The sequence below is a fragment of the Rissa tridactyla genome, chromosome 9 (assembly GCF_028500815.1).
Source record: "Rissa tridactyla isolate bRisTri1 chromosome 9, bRisTri1.patW.cur.20221130, whole genome shotgun sequence".
In the NCBI taxonomy this organism is placed as follows: domain Eukaryota; kingdom Metazoa; phylum Chordata; class Aves; order Charadriiformes; family Laridae; genus Rissa; species Rissa tridactyla.
The window spans coordinates 17340505-17357915 of NC_071474.1; the positions used below are offsets into that span (position 1 = coordinate 17340505).

At 37.4% G+C, this 17411-nt stretch overlaps 1 protein-coding gene across 1 annotated transcript in view; it reads right to left on the reverse strand.

Annotated features, from left to right (window-relative positions):
• The window catches only part of LRRC49 (leucine rich repeat containing 49), a 51336-nt gene extending 35836 nt beyond the window's left edge, over positions 1-15500 (reverse strand). Inside the window, exons 1-7 of the mRNA XM_054215560.1 lie at positions 15389-15500; positions 14584-14646; positions 13939-14026; positions 13107-13229; positions 11375-11474; positions 10167-10370; positions 8460-8526 (exon numbers count right to left, since the gene is read on the reverse strand). Of these exons, the coding sequence (XP_054071535.1) occupies positions 8460-8526; positions 10167-10370; positions 11375-11474; positions 13107-13229; positions 13939-14026; positions 14584-14646; positions 15389-15442 (699 nt within the window). The 5' untranslated portion in view covers positions 15443-15500. The remainder of the gene's footprint in view (positions 1-8459; positions 8527-10166; positions 10371-11374; positions 11475-13106; positions 13230-13938; positions 14027-14583; positions 14647-15388) is intronic.
• Positions 15501-17411: the final 1911 nt, after the last annotated feature.

Here is a 17411-nt window from a genome sequence, read left to right on the forward strand (position 1 = left end):
TTTTATGAGCAGGTAATTGCTGGAATCAGTAATACACACTGAAAAGTTAGAAAAGAAAGCAGCAGCATCCTTAGTTTAGATACACTTGCTTGACAGTCCCCAGCACTTCTTCAGCAACTCATGGCTTCCTGTGACTAGAAAATAGAGGGATCAAACAAAGCGACTAAACTACATTAAACAGGCAGCTGCTCAAGGTTTGTTTTTATACTTAATTCCCTGTTTTAAAGATTCATGTGACATTGACCAAAAGACATAAAAAAAAAAAAAAGAATAGTAGTAATAGCTACTGTCCCTTAATTTTATTTTTGACTTCTAGAAACACAACCGTGTTTTACAAAGGCATTAATTATTGCTCTATTGACACAGGCACTGCTTTTTAGAAGAGTGATCCACTCAAGGATCTCTATCCAGATATTTATTTCTCACAGTAGTCTTGTAATTTGTCCTCCAGCATCTACCCAGACCCTTACACAGGACTTGCATACAGCAACATCTCATGGAGAAGATGAAGTATTGCCACTGCGCAGGACATTCCCATCACATTCTTACTGAAGCCCATGCTATATGGCAGAAAGAAGGCAGGTCTATCCTGAGGAAAAGACTTCACAAAACATGTGGCAGGACATCCAAGGATAGAGCGCACAAAGCTACTAGCAAGTATAATGAATTCCCTTTCAATTAGAATGATCACCTGCTGGACCACTCCACACTCCCTCCAACACCCTGTCCTCAGGCACGTGATTCCTCCCCAAAGCTGCCAACAGCAATTAGATGCAGACAAGCAAGATAGTGACTGCTGTCACACATCTTCCCAGTGATAATGAACTTTCTGATGCTCTATACCAGTACAAATCGGGCCATGTCAATTTCCAGAAAGTGTCCAGCAGCTCCTGGAATGGGGGAAGAGGCAAGGTAGCTGTAATTTAACAGTTTGAGAACACATAATCACAGAATTACAGAATCATAGGGTTGGAGATCATCTAGTCCAACCCCCCTGCCAGAGCAGGGTCACCTAGAGCAGGTTGCACAGGAATGCGTCCAGGCAGGTTTTGAATGTCTCCAGAGACGGATGTTGTTGGTAATTTTCATATATGTGTGTACACATACATATATATGTGTGTGTATATATATCTGTAAGTCTAGGACATGACTTGAATATGCCGCTATGAAAAGTATTCCAGCAATGTTTCCATTAAAAAGCATACATAAGTAGATAACGAAACCAAAATTAAATAATATCTTAAACCAACATTTGAGTCAACTGCTAATTAAACTATGATACATCTTCCATTTATGTGTATTATACGCAGAAAATAAAAATTACCAGGATACAAAAATATTACTGCAAAAGGAACAGAAAATACCACCATTTGGAACAATATATTTAGACAGACAGACTTGTAAAAGCAAAGCCAAGTGCAGATGGTTAGCATGAAGTGCACAGACCTCTGCAGGTGTCTGCTTAGCCAAAATTACAACATGCCACGATGTAGAATATTAATCCTGGCATTTCATTGCTATTGCAAAAACAATGATTTCATCAGCAGTGTATAGAGATACTCCTCATTGTTTGCTAAGGTTTAAGATTACTGGATTTTCTCTGTTTCAATTATGCATGCACACGTGTAGATACACCGGCTTTTAGGACATACTATTAGGTGTGAATTAGATAACAAGCCACTTTTAGAGAATTCAAATTATACTTCTTTTACTAAAAACAAGTTATATCTATGACTATTTTGTATTAATTATAAATAAGGAAGGATTATTATTAACCATTTTAGTTGCTTTTTCAAATACCTAATACTTTACTTACAAACATTGAACAAAAACACTATTATATTTTCTTGTTTACTTAGTTATGCAACAGATATATTTCAGAAGAGATTGTTCTGCACCACATAATCACTCCACAATTAAACTGCACAAAAGTTTATCTTTTAACACACATTTCTGAGATTACCGAAACAAAATCCAGGCCTAAAAAAAAAAAAAAAAAAAAAAAAAAAAAATCAAGTTGCTTCCCCCCCTCCCCCTTTTACTTATATCCTTCAACTTTTGGCGAGGAAAATGATTCACAGAATTAATCAGAAAACAAAAAATAACTATGACGACTTTTTAAAATTTAACGGATTATAGAATAAATTTCATTCTAAATAAATTTAGAATTAAATTCAATATCAACTTGACTCAACTTTAATGCATCAGTTCGCTGAGACAGAGTAAAGTCCATTTTGACCCTATCTAAATTAAGAAGGTTTTAAAGACATTTACATGGAAGATATACCATTTATACTATTTACCTTGACAGCAAAGATCAAGGTAACAATCAGTATTCTCTCCATAGAATACTCAAGAGTGCTTGGAAGCACATTATTTAGAAATTAAACATTTAGTTCAAAGTCAAATGCAAGTTGTAGTGCATTAAATATACCACAGACACAATCACCTGCAGGGTCTCTAAATGATGTAGTATTTTATGTCCACATTAGCGTGTTAATAACCATAGAAACGGAGTCTCTACATGAAAATTTAAGTAAATGTTATTAAGATGCTGTATTTTCTTACAAATTTTTACTGGCAGTATTAAAATCAAGAGCCTTACTAAATCATGTAGGAAAACAGGCAAAGAGTAGTAATATGACAGGGGAATTCACATTCTGTCCCTTTTGTAAAGCACAGGCATCGAGTGCAATATTTCACTAGGCATTACACTGGTTTGGTTTTTTGTTGGTTTTGTTTGTTTGTTTTGTTTTGTTTTTTTTTAAAACCTTTTTTTGATTATTTATTATATGAAGGGATTTTCTTTAAGTAGTAACACATTTAAAAATTTTAATTTGGAAAATAAAAAAAATCCTCCAAGGTTTATCATTAAGCACTGCAGAATACTATAACTCAATGTTTTAAAGCACATCCAGTTCCCAGTGCATTTCTCACTTTGGGCAGGAGAAATCTCAAGGTTCAGACCAAATCATGTTATCCAAAATATCCAGCACCCAAATAAATCAAAATATTTTCCCAAAAATGAACAAAATGAAATTTTCCTCCTTCTCTTTTGCCTCACCTCTAAGCTCTTGGAAACATTCCAGTCTTGGAAGTTTCACAATCTGCATTCCATCTACGGGATTGATTTACACCCCAAGGGGGAGGGAGGGAGGCACTAAGACTAAAAAAGGAATCTAGCTTTCCTCTTAACTGATACTACTCCATGAACATTAACAAAAATAAATAATTTATAAATAAATAATTGCTAGGCTCTAGCACTATTTTTGAAAAATATGATTGATAATATTGATATTCTGGCCATACCCTACTTGAGTATTTCTGTTCTGCATCTATAGAGTGACTGCTGAGATTTCTTACCTTATGTAGAACCACTGTGTGTAATCAAAGAGTTGACTTTTTTTTTTTCTTAGGCTAATGCATTTCAAATACCTTTAATATAACTTGTACACAAGATTTACTTGTTCATTGATCCTCTGGGATCGCGGGTAACGTTTAAGAGATACTGCACCTTTTTAGCAATAGCTTTGAACACCAAAAAAGTTAAAATTATTGCAAGCACCTTAGAATATTCCTGTAGTGAATTAAACTACTGAAGAATGAAAACTGTTTGGTCAGAAATTATGTAATGGATATTACACATAAGATATTTTAGTATTTTATTCTAACTATGTCCTATAACATACACAAACCATCAAGGGGAAAAATGGTAGTAAAAAGAATAATACTTTTTCTTGCCAGATATGTGAGCACGTCCAATGTTCTCAGAAAGAATTGTGGAATATCACATTCACTCAAGAGTCAATCTGGTAAAATTATTTGCCAAAAGGCATCAGGAGGATTTACTGGGTTTTGCTATAACCTGCTACATTGAATTTTAGGAGTTTTATTTAATGACATCAGAGAAGCCAAACCATGAAAATAAAGACTATGGAAAAACTCTGTTCTGTATGATAACTCAGAAGTAGTAATAGTACTGTAGCAATTTATATTCCACCGTATATTACAGTAATAATATTATTGTTGCCAGGCAATACCATTTAAATGGTAGCATTTCACTTAATGTGACTCTTCTCATCTACTGGAGTCTAACAAACATGTTAAACCACCTTCTGGAATTGTCTGTCTGACTGCAGAGGAAAGCTGGTGGTACCAGAATTACTGAATGCAAGTTAACTCGTATCTCAAGTAAACTGTATGCAAGCAGCAAATATTCAGCTAATCCTCTACGCTGATGAAGACTGCTCACCAGATATTCTCCCCTTAATAGAACTGTCTTTACTACAAAAAAAAAAAATTTGTGTGTCCTCATCTTCTATTAACTAAGACGTGGCAACTTCAAAAGGCAAAACCCCCCTCAAAATAGAGGTGCTATATATATCAATACAAAGAATAAGAAGAGGTGTAAAATAGATCACTGTTCTAACACATATATAAATATGAACTACAGAGGATGACTCTATAAAATAGACAAATCAACAAGTTTGAAGAAAATTCAACTGTCTTATTTCTCAACAAATATAACACCAAAATGCTCCACAAAGCAACTTGTGATCAACCTCCACTCTCAAGCAGTAGCAGAATCAATGAATAGAAGCAAACAGTGCAAACTGCAGAGAAAGTGCTCTAAAGACCAACAGACTCGATGCATAATTTCATCAAGTATGTGGGATTTATACACATCAAAACCACAGGAACACACCTATCCTAACCCCAAAGTGCCATTCAATGAGTACTGTAGTAGGATGTTGATTTAGTGCACTACAGCTCAAGAAACTGCCACATTCATCTAACAGAGAGGTTTTTCATGGCTTTACAGGGGAGATTTTTGCCATGAAGAATTGTCAGTTTACTAATATCCTCAAAATAGTTGTTCTTCTCTACTATTCTTTTCTTCTGTTTCCCCTGCTGCTAAAAAGGGAAAATAGGAAAAGATAGTGAATTTAATCTGAAGTAACTCTAGCTACGGAATCAGAGCATCAGTTGAGGTCAGAAGGGGACTCTGGAGATCACCCTTTCCAACCCCACTGCTTAAAGCAAGGTCAACTATAGCAGGCTACCCAGGACCACGTCCAGTCAGGCTTAGACCGCCTCTGGGGATTGAGATTCTCCCACCTCTCTGGGCAACCTTCTCCAGTGTTTGGCCACCCTGACAATAACATTTTTCTGAAGTCTGAACAAGTTTCCTGTATTGCAGGAATTTCAATGTTTCTTGTCCTTTTGCTGGATACCACTGAGCTAAGTCTGGCTCCATCTTATTTAGACCCTCCCATCAGCTATTTATATGCATCGATAAGAACTCCCTGAGGCTTCTCTTCTCCAGGCAAAGCAAATCTAAAAAAATTACAGGCTATGCAACAATTTGCAAAACTTACATCCAAATTTCAGTTTACCAATGGCTTTCTTGAAAGAATCTAGTATTTCTTCCTGGAGAGTTTGGTATTAAAATCCCTTCCACTAATTTAACTACAAGGACAGGTTTTGTAATAAAGTTACAAACGTTTTCTTCAAAAATACAAAATCATCAGTTTAAATTAATACAATCAAAAAATAAATGCAAAACCAAGTGCGCAAGTCTGAGTAGTACCTTTAACAGCATGAACTTTGCAGTGTAGTCCAAGAATATCACATTAAGAAAATCCTGAAAATATTCCTGGCAACAAAATATAGATGATACCACAGAGCAAGCTGTCTTTTCTAGAAAATAGTCTTGAAGTTTTGCGCTGCATCAAGATTATCTGTTTCCCATGTACACAGCATTAAATAATTTCTCACATCCCTAAGAAACACAACTTTGAATGTAAAACGAAAAGTACTGTAAAAATATCTGTAAGCATAACAGAGTATGACTGAAAAGATGGTAACTTTAAGTAACCTATACAGTCTGTTTCACAGTTACTGGAAGTGAGCAACGGAAAACGATGCCCAGAGGAAGTCTCATATTCACACAGCACATACAGATATTCATACCACACTGGCAGTCAATGACGCTTTTGTATGCCTAAAGTGAATCACATTTTTCCATAGTTGTAAGAAAGACAGACACAAGTGATGCACACCACAAAGGTGCCGCCACATCCTCTACTTGAAATAAGAGCCACCCTGATAAAGGAAAGTTGCTGCCCATCACTGGTTCTCAATTGTAAAAATGACTAGATTTATTGTAGATTTTTTTACTTTACTTAAGAACTGGGTGCAGGATAACACCATAATCAATCTAAGGAAACAGATGTATCAAGAGCTTATTAAGATAATGTAAATCCTATTTTCTATTATTTTTCATTATGACTGAGGATATTCTGTTTCTGCATTCTTGATTTTAATTATTCTGTACCAAATTAAAAAAAATAACGTATATGTTAGAGACAGGACACTACATCAACAGAACAATGATCAGAATTCCCTATTTTGAACTATATAAAAACAAACAAATAATTTTTAATTCTACTGATCCGTTGTTTAAATTGCTATGTTCTGGAATATTGGAACATGGATTTTGGAGTTGCGGTCTGTTCTTGAGAAATTCACGATGTGTACCATTTAAAATAGACTAGAAGGCTCCCATAAATAACCATCCCACAAATCTAAGTAAAAGACAGAGCCCTCCTGTTCCTACTCCTAAGCAAACAACAACCACCCCTTCCCCCCGAGACTTCGAACGAAGACGCTAGTACACTAAGCTGATATGCTGAGTTTGAGACATTTCTTCCCTTCTTCATTTCTTCCCTTATGCCTTCAAAAATAGCTAACATCATCTATGGCAGATTGGTGTTTTAAATTTTTAATTCCTCAAAGACAAGAAAAAAGAATGTTAACATGAAAACTTGCATATCTTTAAACTGGAAAGGAACAGAAAGATAATTTAGTAATTGAAGATAAATTCATAGTCTTTATGTGGTCTTTCAAAAAAAAAAATACTCTAAACCTATGAAAAAACGTGCAGGAAACAATTTCATTTCCTAACATTTGTGCCCTTCACATGTACATTTATGATTAAAACTTTCTGAAAATCAAAAGCATTTATTATGCTCTAGAGACTTAATATTTAACTCTTGATACAGGATAATTTGTGAAGTTCTCTGGACCAAAGTAGACCTATTATTATGAAGCTGATCTAGTAGCAACCAATTGGGCACCATGCCCAAAAGTCCTAATAAAGTTCTAGCTTATGTAAAGGGAGTTGTACAGACACTGGAAGGGGAAAAAAAAAAAATCAGATATACTTTACAATCATTTGCAAGAGTTGTGCATGACCTGTGTTTCATTTCTATCAGCGATTTTTCCATTTGTACTATAGAAGTGTACTGACTGGCACAGCCACATATCTAGTCTGCAAGTATTTTTACCAAAAACATAGAAACACCCTCAAACTTAGAACAGCAATAAGAAAAGGATTATAACTACACAAACACTTAGCCATCTCCAAACATAGTCACTCTAAGGCTCTAAGATGTCGTTATGAGTCCTTACGCTGCCTCTGCCACTGTACAACACGCTTACTATTGGACTAGTGTTATTCAAAGAAGGCACAAACTTATCACAACACATAATAACTCATTATAATGCTAGTTTGTTTTTTTTCTTTTTTTTTTCTTTAAAAAAGAAAAAGCATTCCCATTCTGCACTGTCAAGTAATTGTATAATAAAGATCACACACAGAGAAGTCGGTAAGACATCAAAACTGTCAGAACAGGAATGCAGAAAATTCACACATTGGTCATATATAGTTACAATAACCATATGTTGTTTTAAACAACTCAATTATGGAACATTTTGTATCACATGTGTTTAAAATTTATTTTACAAAAGAATATATCCATCTTGCTTTTAATACTCCATGCTGTTCACGACATACCTATGAAATAGAATCTTTCTCTTATATGTACTACAGCTAAAACTTTATGCACCACTTGAATTAGAGATGTCCACTTAGTCTCAAATTGGGGAAACGGAATAGACATTAAGTAAGATGCATTAATTCAGAAGCATGAGTCAATCAAGAGCTTGGACCCATTCTGTTTTTTCCTGTACAAATTTAAGTCTTCTACAGATATGTAAGGCATCTTGGTCTGTAAGATCACCAATAGAAGAAACAACACAACAATCAATGGGACCTTAAATTCTTCTATAACTTCTAAGACTGGGTTACTTCAACACCACCACAACTACTTATACTAGATTACTATTCTATAGGTGTGATGCCATTATACTCAGTTGACTCAGCATTTTAATCACTGTAACTTGCCAAAAGTACAATGCTGAAAGTACAAGAGACTTGATACAAAGATTGAATATAACATCATACCACCTTTTATCAATTTACTGCTTTCTGTGACCTCAAAAATTGCAAGATTTGCTACCAGCTCCCTTTCAAAAAGCAATGGTTTGGTAAGAGACACAGGAAAACACATGATGCCTACACAAGAAACGTAAATGATCAAGTTATTGTACTGTACCTGATTTCCGTGAAGATCTAAAACATCAAGATTTTTTAAGTTCTCCAGATTTGAGATCTTCTTTATTCTGAAAGATTTCAATTATGACATGAATTATTTTTCACATTAGATAAAAAGTATCTTTCATTTTCCAGCTACTTTCCTGCCTAACAATGGTAACAGAAGAATAACAAAGTTCTGAACCACATAAAAAAAGTGAATAAATGAATGAGTGTGCCTTAAACTATCACCTTGCTTTCTGTCAATAATGCAATAGACACAGTAAGTACATGGCTCTTCTAGAAGATGAAAAGGGAAGGAGTACTTGCACCACTAGAAAACAAAGTCAATGACCAAACAAAGTCAATTATCCAGACATCTAAATAATAAAAAGAAACAACATTATTACTGGCAAAGAGCTAATTCCAAACAAGTTTAAAGAAAAACTGCAGTGACACAGGCTTTTGAGAGTTTGTTAGAAGAACACAGAAGTAAAAAAAAACCAACCATAAAAACCAACAAAAAACCCACAACAGCAAACAAAAACCTGAAAGCCGCTGGTCCTTTTTGGACAATATTGATTTGGCAGTATTTCTTCTCCCCCTGTACAACTTCACTGTCTTGAAACTTTTCTGTCCTGTCCTATTTTCTGATTCCAAACCTGGGTTATTATATACTCAACAGCATCATCTACTGGCTAATTATATTAAACATCACGTGTATTTTGCATTTGCTTCAAGAATAAACAAAGATCACATATAGATCAAGCTGAAAACAAGTTGCTGGCAACTTTGTCTGACTTGTAATCATTTATGTCTTGTCCTAACTACCTCCAAACCATACTTCTATGTAAACAAACTATACAGCATTCAATGTAGTTATGATTTGGAAAATAATCCCTTAAAGCACCTTAAAGTTATCATTCCAATGCCCCAATGTTTTGCTATAAGCAAAATTAATTTCTACAGGTGAGATTTTTAATGTAAAAGCTGTAAGCTCTAGTAACATGCTGGACTATAGGAAGTTGTCAGTTTTGAATACAGGCTGAATTAGGAGATGTACGCTTTGTAATCTGCACATAACTGAAGTTTGTTTACCAGTTCTGCCTTTACTGAATATAAAGAAAATAAGGAAACTGAACAAAATCAGAGCACAACTCTTAGATGTGTGAGCAATTCCACAGATACTTCTATTAAACTATTAGAATTAAAAGCTACAGGATTTGAACTGTATTTTTAGAAAGTACTACAACTAGAAAGTTGTATCTCCCAACAAAATAGAATCTACAAATAAGCAATAAAATCCACGATTCATCTGTCTGATTTTTTTCCCAGATAAACACATCAGGCAGAAATACTTTCTCATACGTTATAAAGAATCAATTAATATTTTATGTGATGTGAAAAGAGATTCCACCTGTCACACAAATCTAAGAACACTTATTTAACAGACTATCAGAACAGAAGATAAGACGGAAACACATAAAATATTTCAGAACTGTTGCTAAAATTTACCTAAGAAATTAAGTTCCTGAAGAACATTACGAGCAAAAGCTGTGTACTTCCTCAGTGGGATCCCTAACACTTAACTTAGTGTTAAGGACCAGCTCACCGGTCTCACAGCTAACATCATAATCTGAAAACTCGGTAAGTAACAGAAACAATGACAGATCACAGTTGCCACACCATAAAGAAATAAGGTGCTTTACGTTAGTTTTATTATTTTTACCTGTTCTTTCCCAGCAAAAGGACTCTTAGGGATCTAAGAGTTGAAAGCCCACTTATTTCCTCTATCTGATTATCATATAAATCTAAGAAAACAAGATGCTGCAGATTAGAAATATTTTGAATCCGGGTTATAAAGTTATGTTGGAAATTCAAAAGGCGAAGATGATCTTCCCCATCAATAATTGGGCACACTGTCAGTTTTTGCCTGGAAGGAAAAAGAAACAAATCAAAAACCACATGTATGTTAAAAATTGATAATCCACCTTCTACCCATTCACTCTTACTGAACTGAGGAAAGTATATTATCTTGATTACGGTAACATTAAGGTAATTAGGTTTGCTCACTAAACTCTAAGTAAGGCAGTAACTCCTTACTATGAAAAAAAAGTTAGCATGCAAATACAGCTGAAGTGCTTCCAAAATTCTCTGAAAGCCTGTCCTCTTAATCAGAGGTTTGCTGGTTACATGGAAACTACATGGAAGTTCCATGTTGTGACCACATGAAAATTTAAACAAATGCAACGTGCCAATTTTTTTTTTTTCCCATCAGATACACATAAGCAACCTGCTTAGATCAGAATTTGAAACATTTATGTCTATGCAATTTTTCTTTGGTTTATAGAACTTTACATTTGAAATATAAAAACATGAGGTAAGTTTTAAAGTAAAAGATACGGCAAATGATGCTGAAAGTGGTTATTCTTATTTTAGGATTATTCCAGAAGGAGTCCTACTGACCTGACAAAGCTTTTTGGACTACACGAAACCTTACCCCCACCAAAAAAAAAAAAATTATAATTAAATATCTTTCAGATTTTTTTGTGTGTTCTGGTTAAAGGGGAGGGGAAAAAAAAAAAAAGACGATTCTACAGTAAGTGCATCAGATTAGAACTAATGGAGACATAGCCTCTTTCTATAGATTACTTGCATGACCTTGCCTTCACCTCCTAAACTGGCTCCTTAGTTTACAATGAAAAGCCCTAACTGCCTAGATGACTGCTGTATGGATATATTCATCACAAGGACACTCACACAGAATTTCTCTATGGGACATAGTTCTTCTCTCAAAACCACACACATACAAAACCCAAGAAAACCAAACCCACCACTCATACCATTGACCACAGGCATTAATGGAATACTCATCACTTTAGACCATCAGACGCAAGAGTTGCAAGCTATAGGGTGCGTTCTCCATAACCCTCTCACCTTTCCAGGGTAAGTCTATCAGAATTCAGTATTTTTTCTTCAGCAGTACGTTGCAATACAGGAAACGTTATTGATGAGCTGCTCCCAAAATTGGTGTTATCTATCAGAAAATCATACAGAGAATATATGACCTAGTACTTTGTAAAATCATCTCATTAACTACAGATAATAGAAGATTTTTTCTTATTAAAAAGAGTTAGTACACGGAAGTGCATTTTGTCTCCAGTCTTCAGTACTTCTGAGTTACTAGTTTTCTCTCCTGCCATTTTTGTTTACAACTACATCTCTCTACATCCTCTTTCCAAAGTATGTCCATGTATTTAATTTCTGAGAGATTTTTAACAACAATTTGTTGTACACAGATATTTTGTAAATGTTTTTGTTTTGATTAGAATTACCCAATGATGTTTTAAGGTAAGGTTGTATAATTGTTTCACAAGTTCAGTATCTGAACTTAAAGATATAATCTAACTTAAGACGAATTTGAAGACACAGATCAAGTAGATGTTGATAGAACTAGAGACTAAAGCACCAAAACATTGAAACGGTCCCACTGAGCCACAAACAAATGCAAAGTCACTTAAAGGTAACCACTGGTATTATATTTCACTCCATTATCAAGAAAGAAACAGGCAGCCATTTAAAACATATCTACAAAGCTATCTATCTTTACCCATTTTGTTAATATAAGGCAAAAGAGGGAGGATGACTAAAAATACCTGCAAAATAAATTAAAAAGTTTTCTGTGAGCTTTGGCTTATTTGGGAAATGATCCACTGAAAAATATTGGCCAAAAATAAATCATAGAACTATAGAATCATTTAGGTTGGAAAAGACCTTTAAGATCATCAAGTCCAACCACAAAAATTATCGTGCATGCATACTACCACAAAAATATAGGCTCAACTTCTACACGTTTGCCCCTTTTTTCCCTTCCTTCAAATAAATCAAATATGTTAACTGGAAAAACATTAATTCTCCAATAAACAAAGATTAATTGCTTTAATTAGAGTGAGTTCATTGTTGTCTAAAATATGCCATTAGAAGACATACCTTGACAAGTAAAAAAATTTCTTGTGCAATTCAGAATCTTTTCAGTGCTACTCTCTTAACATTTTATTACTGGCTACTCTAACAAACCAGTATAACAACCAACATTCTCTAGGTATCCTTCAAAGTGAAAAAAAGGTGTGAAGGAGAAAAAAAAAAAAATAATGGAGAACGAAAAAAATCAATTAATATTGTTGCAGAAGTCTTAAATTAGTTGTGTCTCAGGTTTTTAAGCCAATAAACAGAAGACCAAAGACTTAAAAATCAGTCTGAAACATGACATGATGACAGCAGAGTGACTTTTTTCTTCTAATGTCATCCTTCTAAAGACATGTGTGAAAGAACCCTGTTTGTTAAAGAAAGGCATATAAAACGCCTATATGTAAATGCCTATATTATATTTTGGAAAATATTTCTAGTGGTTTCCTGACAATGATCTGTTAACCTCTCTTAATACCTGAGGGGAATAGCAGACATAGACAATGCTTGCTCTTTGGTCATACATTCTGACAGCCAGAAGCAGCATATCTTGCAGGGCATAACTTCCCAATAAGAAACCCAGTTAAAAAACGAAAAAGAGACTAACAAGAGAAGTTTTCACTGTTACCTGAAGCATGTGAACTAATACTACGGCTGCTTTGTTGGGATCTGGATTTTGTAGGTGTGTGAATAGAAGACTCACCAAATCCTGATAAAGAACCTGTATTCTGCTTCAACTCCAAACCAGAAAGCTCTGTCAGGCTGGACGGCACTGGAAGATACACCTGCTTATTACGCACCAAAGGACTTAATACTCTTTGGTCTCCTGTGTGGGGAACAAAACCAAACTACAGACTTAATTTTACTCCATAATAAGTTGCATAACATCCCTAAAAATCAACCCATTCTGAACAGCTGTTGGTCTTTATTTTTTTACCAGAAAGAATAAAGAATTTGCCATAATAATTAAATGGATCCGCTATCCTAACCAATCATTGTTTTTACATAACAGGCAAGCAACAGCAGTGTGGCAAGAAGTGTTGTGTTCCAGGACTCTTCCAGGCTTCACCACAGTTAGTGGTATCACCAAATCTCTTGCTTTTCAAAGACAAAAGCACACAAGTACAATAAGAAAACTATCTCCTCATATCACGGTTCTGAATTAGAAACTAATTTTGTCTAAACAGATTAAAATGTTAAACATCCAATAAAATGTTACAGTAGAGAACTGCATGACTTCTGATGGATTGTATAGTACGGCACTTCATAGAGTGTGGCTTCACAGGTAGAAGAAAGGATGCTCTTCCATGGAGAGAACAAGGGGAAAAAAATGATGAAAAAAGCCATCTGCACTAGGCAGTAGAAGAGATAGTGGGTACGGGGCGTGATGCAGCAGTAATTATATTGAATTACAGTGGCCAATTAGGAAAAGCTGTTGCTCTTACATATTCTAATCATAATACAGTCTTTCTTTACTGTTCAGTTAATAAAGAGAGACACAAAAGACAAACAAACCAAGCCCTCTTGAGCATCACCTTGCCTTCCCGAATAGTTTTTTTCCAGATCATGCTGCAGAAGTCTATTGTGGAAAGATGACTGTTCTTTATTTATCCGGAATTCAAACTGTAACACAATATTTAAGACAAACGTTAGAGTTTTCAAATGCAAATAACATCTTTAGACAGACAAACACAACCTTAGTAACAACTACAGTTCTTAGGAAACTCTGCAAATGCTTTAAAAAAAATAAATAGTGGCTCCAACAAAGAGTATTCATTTTATTAAGATACTACGACTGAAAAGCTTCAGTGTTGGAAACCAAAATTAAAATATGGAAGTTACCAGCACATTCATTTGCAGTTGCCTAATAAAGAAGAAAGCCCCATCCTATAAGGAATACTACAATCACAGGAGGAAGAGAGGTACAGATGGAATCATAAGAAATCATATCTATGTATATTAAGTGTACAGCAGGCTATAGTACATCCCCGTGTTTTTACTTTATGTATCTTTAATAGGATGAAATAAATTACCAAAAGACTATTAGATACATCAGATATTGTATTAAAAGTCAACACATTATCACTGAAAAGGCAATTCCTATCTGACAGCATACAAATTTGGCTGTTCCATACAATGCCATTACTCAATATAACTATTAAAGTAAAGGTAATAATTACTGGTTTGCTTTTATCTGTTATCGATGAAGTCTGGATAACCAGCTGAAGACCACAGTTATTAACCTGCAAGTTGGAAGAAAAAGAAACAGGATGTTATACTTTTCAAAAAAACACGTATCAATACAAGAAGTTGCATGCAACCTTCTTTTTATTACTTAAACAACAAAGGTATTTTCAATTGCAAAATCTACCAAGAAAGGAACTATTCTGCAAAACTATTATGAAGAATACGTCACAGTGCTAACTAACACTACATAATTAAAAAACAAAAAAACCCAAGGTTTTTAGTTTTAAAAATACACTGGAAACGTGACTTTCATGGGGATATTACTCTCATTAATGAAGAAAACAAGTGTTTATATTTAATTATGAGAATTTTTTTTATTAAGGCAAAACGTGCCGGTCATTTAATTGGATTTATATGACAAAACGGAGCACCCACCTGCTAAACAATGAAGACGTTTAACAGAAACATTTAACCAAAGGCTCACATTCCCACTTCCCAGCGAATAACCGGAGGGGCACAGACTGCGCTGTCACGGCAGGGACCGGCCCCAGCTCCCCCCACCCGCCCCCGGGAAGGGGCAGGCGCTGCCCTCGGGGGGCTCGGCCCGCTGCCGCCCACCATCCGCGGAAGGCCCGCGGGCGGCCGCCCCCCTCCGCGCCCTCAGCCCCGCGCGGACCCTCACACACAGCCGCGGAGCGGAGGAACACCACCGCTCCTGCCCGGCATCCCGCACAACGATGGCTGAGGAGAAGAGGCGGCGGCTGCCGCCCGCCATCCCCTCCCCACAGCAGCACCTACCGGGCCGGTGGAGGCCCGAGGACCCCTGCCGGGCCGGCACTTGCTGGGCACCATGTCTGCGCGCTGCCCCCGCGCGCCGATGCTCCTCACGCCTCCGCGCCGGCCGCCGCCCCTGTCGGAAATCGCTCCGCTGTTACCGCGGCAACCGCCGCTCCCGGCCAGCCCCGCGCGTGCTCCGCCCGCCGGCGGAGGCGGCGCCCCGCGGCGGGAAGCCGTGAGGGGAAGGCGACGCCGTTCTGCAGCCCCCAGTGCCTGCTGCCCGGCGGGGCGGCCTCAGGTAGGGGCCGGGGTAGGGCTCGGGAGGGGGCCTCGCAAGTGCGCGGCTGCCCGCCTCCCCCCCTCCCCGGAAATAAAAAGACACTAATACGATTGAATTTTGCTGAATTGTAAGTTCAAGTGACTATGTATGAAAACCCGTGAAAAGGCGAGAATCTGGGCGCACCTTCCAGGCTCCTGTTGTGCCCCAGGGAGGCGCCTTGTAGGCACGTACTTGTCACAAGAGGCGAAGACCGAGCTGGGAGGGCTCTGCCGAGGGACCTGCCCGCTCCTGGGCCGCGACTCGGCCTGCTGCCGGCTCTGGAGGCTCTTGGGAGCCCAAAGGCCCCACCGATGGGCGGTGGATGCTTTTAAACACGCACATGGGTGCGTGTTGCTAGCCGCTCGCTGGCTAGAAAAGCAGTGGTGTGGCTGCCTGTGTGTGGAAGGCCCGCAAACTGCCTCACAGTACCTTCCCGACCCATACCCTGCATTTAGCTTCATGTAGCGTCACTTTAGTTACCATTTGCCGAAAGGCTGACAGAAAAATAACGTAACTATGGCTTACTTTGTGAGAAATATAAATATGGAGGTGTTTTGTTGTGGTATGTAGACCATACTGTGCCAGCAATGAATGTGCCATAAGAACCAACCAACCCTAACAATTCTATGATTCTGTGATAAGAAATCTGTGAGTTTTGCACAGTTCAGGTTCATGGGATTATAACCCTGAGTATCAGAAGCAAAGCTGAAATTTGGGTTCCCCTCTAAGGGACTTGTCTACACTATTCATTTAGTTTTAAGTTCTCCCATGGTTGACAAATACTACTTCATCTCTGCTGGTAGTTAAGCATTATAGAACATTGCTATATTAAAAAAGAAAGCCAAACCAAAACATTAGCCTGGTAATTTCGATGGAGATCTCATCAACACAGTGTTTGAAATTACATCAACCTTCATCTGCGCTAATTCTCTCAACCTTATTAGCAGGTTTGTAGCAGACTAGGTAATGATAACAGGACTCCTCAAAGAAATGAGCTGGACGTCGGCAAGGCCAAAGGCCAGTTCTGTGTGGTGACCACTGATAAAGCAGAAAAACAGATCGAGTGTCCTTCCCTATAAAACCAAGTTCTATTGGCCTCGACAGAAGGAGTCACCAGATAAACTGAAACGTCTTTCTCAAACATCATTTATGTTTGCTGTGGCATGAAATAGTTCTGTGCTCGTACTGGTCCTGACCTCATTCCTACCCGGGGAGGCAAACAACTTGCGTGGACTCAAACAATAAATGAGACCCACGATCCCCGTACACGCTCTCTCCTGCAACATGGATTCTGCGTTGCTATTTCTGGTCCCGCTGAGATCAATAGCGAAGCTGTGCCCTGCCCAGGACTTACTGCAAAATGCTGTTCCACCTCCACAGAGAGGCAGAGATTTGGTTAGTGATGCACCCAAGCCTATTTCATAAACAAAATATTTCATTGCTCAAGGCATGTTAAAAAACAAGCAGCCACCCCACTGCCTGTGCATGACCCATGGGGACAGCTCCACACAGGGACGGAGACAGCTGGCCCCTGCGCCAATTTTTCAGGAGCAATTGTACGGACAATCTCAGAGGAATTGTACAGACGCCAACAAGGACGCCACAAATGAGGCGGGGACTTGAAGATACAGCCTGCATTTAGCAGTTTGGGTTCAGAGAGTACTGAAAGATCTTCCCTGACTGAAGAATGAATATTTACAGGGTAAATGGAAATGTTTTAGATTG